General features: G+C 46.8%; 1 protein-coding gene across 1 annotated transcript in view; it reads left to right on the top strand.

The window, feature by feature from the left end:
* The first annotated feature begins 4,123 nt into the window (after positions 1 to 4,123).
* Positions 4,124 to 7,868, top strand: part of Was (WASP actin nucleation promoting factor) — a 9,947-nt gene continuing 6,202 nt past the window's right edge. The window contains exons 1-7 of the mRNA XM_050160844.1: positions 4,124 to 4,306; positions 4,630 to 4,770; positions 5,311 to 5,397; positions 5,505 to 5,607; positions 5,725 to 5,766; positions 5,859 to 5,912; positions 7,036 to 7,209. Of these exons, the coding sequence (XP_050016801.1) occupies positions 4,175 to 4,306; positions 4,630 to 4,770; positions 5,311 to 5,397; positions 5,505 to 5,607; positions 5,725 to 5,766; positions 5,859 to 5,912; positions 7,036 to 7,209 (733 nt within the window). The 5' untranslated portion in view covers positions 4,124 to 4,174. The remainder of the gene's footprint in view (positions 4,307 to 4,629; positions 4,771 to 5,310; positions 5,398 to 5,504; positions 5,608 to 5,724; positions 5,767 to 5,858; positions 5,913 to 7,035; positions 7,210 to 7,868) is intronic.

Genomic DNA, 7,868 nt, shown 5'->3' with positions numbered 1-7,868 from the left:
CAGCCAGGGCTACACAAAGAAACCCTGTTTTGAAAAACCAAAACCCAGGGCTGGATATATGGCTCAGAGGTTAAGAGCACTGGCTGCTCTTCCAGAGGCCCTGAGTTCAATTCCCAGTGACTACATGGTGGCTCACAACCATCTGTAATGAGATCTGGTACCCTCTTCTGGCATGCGTGCATACATGGAGGCAGAATGTTGAATACATAATAAATAAATCTTAAAAAAAAAAACAAACCCAAACCAAACAGAAAATCCCAGCAAATAAAACAGGAAGCAGTTCTCCACCTGGAGGCCCTGGGGCTGGGAGCCAGAGGTAATGCTGGAGCACCAGGTGGTATATCCAGTTCTTGGGAGTTCCTCATATTCACTATATTGCTAAGGAGTGCCAGGTGTGATGGACTTGCGTTAGTCCAGCCGCCCAGTCCAGAACAACCAGAAAAGTTGGACTAAGGTTTCTGTTTTTTCCACCCTTGAGGGCACCATCTCCTGCAGTTTTGACAGCCAATACAGAAGAATAGTAGTCAACAGGGACCAGATATTAAAAGAAAGTAGTTTTTAAGTATTGGTGCAAGTCAGTGGAAGAACTCAATAATGTGTACAGTATGATAAATGATATTAAAAGAATTAATGAATCATTATATTCCAGAGAGTGCATTCTGTTGGGGCCTGAAAATAAGAAATGATTTTGGTTTGTTTTTTGTTTTTGTAGAGAAAAAGTATAAATTTTAATTCTATTTGCTACTTACACATAAAACAAAAACACAACCATGGTTAGTTTTCTGTTTTTTGAGACAGGGCTTCACTGTATAGCCATAAGTTGGTCTGGCCTTGAAATCACAGTGATCTTCTTGCCTCTGCCTCCCAATTAAAGGTTTGTGCCAACACACACAGACAGAAACACAACTATCAAATGCCAGTTTAAAAAATACCAAGTAGCCGGACGGTGGTGGCACACGCCTTTAATCCCAGCACTCGGGAGGCAGAGGCAGGCGGATCTCTGTGAGTTTGAGACCAGCCTGGTCTACAAGAGCTAGTTCCAGGACAGGAACCAAAAACTACGGAGAAACCCTGTCTCGAAGAATCAAAAAAAGAAAAAATACCAAGTGGCAGAAGTATAGAGATTTAACATGCTAGTGTAAAGGGGGCAGCTCTTGGGGCTTCCTATTACCTCTGGCATAACAGAAAACAGAGGAGGAGCAGAAGTGCATGTTTTGCCTGCATCTATGTCTATGCATTATGTGTGTGCCTAGTGTCCGTGGAGGACAGATCCTCCATGATTGGATCCTCTAGAGTTGGAGTTCCAGAAGCTTGTGAGCTGCCAGCTGGAAGCTGGAAGAGCAGCCAAAGGAGAATTGTATCTTGGCCTGTGAGTGGTTCCTCAGATTTAGGAACCATTTCTCACAGAGAACATATTCTCATAGCCCACGCCACCCAACTTTGTAAGCTGTTTGTGCTGCAGTCTCCCGATCAATTGTGCCTTTCCCAAGGGGTTGCCTGTCAATATTGAGTGAGTTAACCACACACTGTATTTTTCAAAGGTTCCAGAAAAGCAAAGCAAAACAAAACCTGGGACAAGTTTCTCTCGGACCTAACACACGTCATCAAATTAAACATTATTAATCCTCCCGTATATTCCTTCAACATATTTTCCTTTTGAGACAGGGTTTCAAGTAGCCCAGGTCATCCTTTAATTCACTAAGTAGCTGTGGTTGACCTTGAACCCCCCCCCCATCCTACCTCTCTTTTCCAAATTTTTGGATTGTATGTGTGTGCCACAATGCCCAGCAAACATACTACTTCTTGAGTTTCTAGTTTGTGCCAGTTTCTAGAAATATGCTTACTAGAGAAATTCAATGTGTACTATTAAGATTGTTTTGTTGCTATTCATGGGAGACCTGCCCTTTCCTAAACAGAAATGGAGGAGTAGATTGAGGGTCGGGGGAAGGCTGGCAGGAGAGGAGGGAGGGGAACTGTGTCTGGGAGGTTAAAGAAAGAAAGAAAGAAACCAGGTGGTGGTGGCACACACCTTTGATCCTGGCACTCTGGAGGCAGAGGCTGGTGGATCTCTGTGAATTCAAGGCTAGCCTGGTCTACAGAGCGAGTTCCAGGACAGGCTCCAAAGCTACCCTGTCTCAAAAAAAACAAAAAGAAAGAAGAAAGAAAGGAGGAAAGGAAGGAAGAAAAAGACAAGAGAGCTCTGGTAAGTAGAATGCTTGCTTGTGGGCTGGAGAGATGGCTCAGCGGTTAAGAGAACTGACTGCTCTTCAGAGGACTCGGGTTCAATTCCCAGCACCCACATGGCAGCTCACGACTGTCTGAAAATGCAGTTCCATGAGCTCTGACACCTTCACACCAATGAACATAAAGTCATTAAAAAAATTAAAAAAAGAATGCTTGCTTGTCACAGAAGCCAACTGCATAAGACATAGTGGCACATGCTTAATTTAATCTCAGCTCTTGGGAAGAAGGGGCTTTAGGATCAGAAGTTCAAGGCCGGCCTCAGCTACGTGGAAACTCAGAAACTAGTCTGTAAAGCATTTCTTGTATGGAGTTCAATTAATTGAAATGTATACATTGAAATGTACACACACACACACACTACTGGGAATGTACACAATCCTGGGAATGGAAACCAGAGACTCTAATACACTGGGACACTCACAGCTTGCAATGTCATTTTTTGTTGTTGTTTGTTTAAGAAAGGGTCTCAGTGTGTAGCTCTGCCTATTCTGGAATTTACTACGTAGACCAAGTTGTCCTCAAACTCAAAGTGATCTTCCTGCCTCTGTCTCCCAAGTTCTGGGGTTAACAGCAGTGCATCACCATACCCAACATACTACAATGGCTTTTTTAAAACCCAAATACGAACTTTCCCTTCTCATTATGTTGGAAAATCCAGGTATGGTGGCATTTATAATCCCAGCATATGGGAGGCGAAGACGGGAGAGTCTGAAGTTTAATATCATCCTCGGTTACATAGTAAGTTCAAGGTCATCCTAGACTAAGAGAGACTATCACACCTGCTCCCTCCCCCCCCCCAAATGAAAGGAGATAAAACCAGTTGTAAGGGTCTTCAGGCCTGGAAGTGTCAATAGCTCTGTGTGCTGTGGGCACCAGAAACTCTATGAAGAAGAGAACCTACAGGTTAGAGGAAGTTGGATGAGCCATCTCAAAAGGCATTTGGAGCCTGGAGTTCAAGGAGCCTGCAGGCATGGAGAGGCAAGGGATTTCCAGGCAGGCCTGAGGATCTCCAATTCAGAGACTTTACCCATACCTATAACCTGCTCGGCATCCCAAACTGGTGCCCTACACCTGAGGACCCCCTAACTGGTCTGCCCCATCCAAGAGGCAATAGAATTAGAGGGCATGAGGGTACAGCTCAGTGGTACAGGATGTGCTTACCTCTAGCCAATCCATTATCACCAGAAGTAGAGAAAATCAAGCCTTCAAAGGTTATGTAATTTCGAAAAGTCCCAACATAGTAAAAATCAATCAAGATGTTTTAGAATTTATTTATACTGTGAAGTTCTTCCTTCCAGAATGAGGTTGAAAAGAAGCAAGTAATTAGGGAGCTACAGGAGGCAAGAGTAAAGGATGAGGAAATGAGTCATAGGCTTATATGTTGTTGGCAATGTTCAGTGCTTGAGATGGGGTCACCATGCCATGGAAAGGGAAAGCTGTAATGCAATGACCCTTTCACACCTGGAGCCTTGGACTCAACCCCAGGTCAACCTGGTGATTTGGGGAGGAAGGAGGCCTTGTGACTATGCTCGCTCTGTGTAGCCAGCCCTGTAGGAGTGCTCCAGATGGCTTAGCTCTCAGTACCACCTAGAGCAAGGCAGATCTGAACCTGTCAGAAGAAGATGGGGGGGGGAGAGGGAGAGAGAGAGAGAAAGAGAGAGAGAGAGAGAGAGAGAGAGAGAGAGAGAGAGAGAGAGAAAAGGAAAGAAGAAGAAAGAAGCCCTGAGCTAATTACAAACATGGTTCTAGTCAGGCAAATGGAGGATGACCCAAACCAGTCCTAGGGAGGAGGACAGGCCCTCTGGGGGCCCCTGGAGGACTTGTTTCCCTTGTGGTTTATTGCACTTCCTGTTCCCTTGCTCACTGCGGAAGTTCCTCTTCTTACCCTGCACCCAGAGCTTAGCAGAAGAGGACTGGGGCAGAAGGCACCATGAGTGGTGGCCCTGTAGGAGGCAGGCCTGGGGGTCGAGGGGGGCCAGCAGTTCAGCAAAACATTCCTTCCAACCTCCTCCAGGACCATGAGAACCAGCGACTCTTTGAGCTGCTTGGCCGAAAATGCTGGGTGAGTTGAGGATCTCCTGGTCCTCCCAGTCTCCCTCCCTTTCCTCCTCTTCCTCTCTACCTCTTCTTCCCCCTTCTGCCTCCTCCTCTTACCCATACTTCCCTGCTCCTTCTTCTTCCCATCATCCCTCTTTTCCCTTTACCCCATCTCCTCCCCCAGAATTCACTTACCATAGTTTGTGGATCCCAGGACTATCGTGATATCTACTCACCTCCCTCCTGGCTATAACTTTTCCCCACAAGCTCATGACAGCCTTGGGCAAGCAGGGACCAGGCCTGGTTACCCATGAACAGACTCCGCTGACCACTGCTCTCCCATCCTAGACACTGGCCACTGCAGTTGTTCAGCTGTACCTGGCACTGCCCCCTGGAGCTGAGCAATGGACCATGGAACACTGTGGGGCTGTGTGCTTCGTGAAAGACAACCCTCAGAAGTCCTACTTCATCCGCCTTTATGGTCTTCAGGTGACTCCAGGCCCCACTAGATAGGAAAGCTAGTTTCCAACCTGCAAAACCAGTTTTTGGCCATAGCCCCAAGCCCTTGTTCATATCAGAGCTCCAGAACCAAAGACCACCAATACAGTCCCGAGTAGTGTTTTCTCATTCCAGGTGAGGTGACTGAGCTCAGAAGGTCCATATTAAGATCCTGATCTGCTCCACAAATTCCCCAGAGCACCACATTCTATCTGAGCCTCAGCCTCAATCTCTTCTAAATCCAACATGTTGAATATGCTTAGGCCTAGACTCTTAAAGTTGATCCCTCAACTCCTACAAATAGGCTTCAGATTCCAGACCTTAATCTCTCAGGTCAATGTCCGCATCTAAGACTCTAACCCAATCCTCCATAGCAGACACCTAGACCCCAGACTCTGCTACTGAGCTGGAGATCTCTGACTAAGACTCTAGGACACCAAATCTGGACACTAGACTTCCTCATCAGCAAACAAAGGTCTGCCACCCAGGGTGCCTGGATGCCAGCATGCCCCCTACCCTGCCTCTCTACAGGCTGGTCGGCTGCTCTGGGAACAGGAGCTGTACTCCCAGCTGGTCTACTTCACTCCCACGCCCTTCTTCCACACCTTTGCTGGAGATGTGAGTGACCAGCCTAGTCCTGGGTTGCAGCTGGGGTGCGGGGAGGTGATGAGAAAGTCTGGGGGGTGGGGAGTGCTACAAGGTTGCTGACCCCAAGGCATATATAGGACTGCCAAGTAGGACTGAATTTTGCGGATGAGAGTGAAGCCCAGGCCTTCCGGACCTTGGTGCAGGAGAAGATACAAAAAAGGAATCAGAGGCAAAGTGGAGGTAAGAAGGCCTTGCTGGGGGTTGAGAAGATAGCTTAGGCAGAAGTGAGTACTTGGCTGGGAGGCTCGAAAAGCCCCTCTCATGGATCTGGCTCTCGGTCCTCCCATTTAACCACAGAAAGACGCCAGCTACCACCACCACCAGCACCGACCAATGAAGGTGAGTCCTCTAGTTCAAGTAGAGGTTATAAGGAACTACCCCAGAAACCTGTGGCAAGACTATGAGATCTTAACTCATTCTATATTCCCCAGAGAGAAGAGGAGGGCTCCCACCTCTGCCCCCGCATCCAGGTGGAGACCATGGGGGTGAGTGGTGATGCTCATGTCTCTGGAGAGATGGTAGGAAGTTAGTTCATGGATGAGTAGATATGTAAAGCGGTGGCTGGCTGGCTGGGTGGATGAGTGGAGAGATGAGAACATTGATGAACTGATGATAGATTATAGATGAAAAGGGGAGTGGGTATTTGGGTAAGTGGGTGAATACTTACTTGCATTCAAGTAATTAATGAATGCTCAGTGAATTAATGAATGGGTATGTAAATGAATGAATAGTGAAAAGTGAAATGAATGAGAGCTGGTGAGATGGCTCAGCACTTGTCACTGAGCCTGGAGACCTGAGCTCTATCCTCAGGTCTTCAGGTTCTATATAAAGCTGACCTCTGACCTCCACACATGTGCCATGCATGCATACAATACACACTCATACCAAATACCCATACACACACAAACATAGAGATTAAATGACTTAATATTCTGCCTAAGAAAGATTAGGTGAGGCCGGGCGGTGGTGGCGCACGCCTTTAATCCCAGCACTTGGGAGGCAGAGGCAGGCAGATCTCTGTGAGTTCGAGACCAGCCTGGTCTACAAGAGCTAGTTCCAGGACAGGCTCCAAAACCACAGAGAAACCCTATCTTGAAAAAACAAAAACAAAAAAACAAAAAAAGGAAAGATTAGGTGATTAGATGAATGAACAATTTAATAAGCCATTTATCCAACCAGCCAGAGAATGAACAAGCAAGTGCTTGAACGATAAGCATACATGAATCGTGACTGAATGATTTTGGGGATCCATCCAACCTCTCCCTGGGCCTTGCTTAGACCCCTGTCATCCATTTCCTCCATGACCATCAAACATATATAATAATTCCTCAATAGTCTTTCTAGTTCTTTTTCTTTCTTTTCTTCCTCCTCCTCCTCCTTCTCCACTTCCATTTTTGAGACAGGGTTTCTCTGTCTATCTCTGGTTGTTCTGAAACTTACTCTGTAGACCAGGCCGGCCTTGAACTCACAGAGATCCGCCTGCCTCCGCCTTCCTAAATGCTGGGATTAAAAGTGTGCACACCACCGCCTGGCACTAGTTCTTGCCCTGTGCTTTGGCTGTAGGTAAATTGATCGATCAGTGGTTCATTCCCATTATTTTTTCCACAGGCCCATCAGGTCCACTATCTCTAGGACTTGTGACAGTCGACATTCAGAACCCTGACATCACAAGTTCACGATACCGTGGGCTCCCTGCGCCGGGCCCTGGCCCAGCTGATAAGAAACGCTCAGGGAAAAAGAAGATCAGTAAAGCTGATATTGGGGCGCCAAGTGGATTCAAGTGAGAACTTTTCCCTCTGTGAGCCCAAAGACCCCAGTGGGTGGGAGAGCTCGTGAACAGGGGCACAGCTAAGCAAATGGAAGGATGGGCAGATGTTTATGGGTGGATGAATAGATAAGTTAATCAATTAATGGGCTGAAGAATGAATGGGTAGGTGATTGGTTGGAGGAACAGATGAGTCAGTGGTAAGTGGGCAGGTGCATAAGGATATAGGCAGGATATTGATATGGAGGTCGGCTCACAGACAAAGTGGATAGGGCTAGATAAATAGTTAAGTGGATGAGTAGATAGTTTATAAATAAAGACAAATGTGTGGGCAGTGGTGGCACACATCTTTAATCCCAGAACTCAGGAGGCAGAGGCAGGTGGATCTCTGTGAGGTGAGATCGAGGTCAGCCTGATCTACAGAGTGAGTTCCAGCACAGCCAGGGCTGTTACACAGAGAAACCCTGTCTTGAAAAAAAAAAGCCAGGCAGTGGTGGTGCATGCTGTTAATCCCAGCACTCAGGAGGCAGAGACAGGCAGATCTCTGTGAGTTCGAGACCAGCCTGGTCTACAGAGCTAGTTCCAGGACAGGCTCCAAAGCTACGGAGAAACTCTGTCTTGAAACAACAACAACAACAACAACAACAACAACAAATCAACCAAAAAAAAAAAAAAA

The sequence above is a fragment of the Alexandromys fortis genome, unplaced genomic scaffold, assembly GCF_014885135.2.
Source record: "Alexandromys fortis isolate MF-2015 unplaced genomic scaffold, M_Fortis_MF-2015_v1.1 scaffold_83, whole genome shotgun sequence".
Lineage (NCBI taxonomy): Eukaryota > Metazoa > Chordata > Mammalia > Rodentia > Cricetidae > Alexandromys > Alexandromys fortis.
This window is presented reverse-complemented; position numbering and strand designations above follow the sequence as displayed.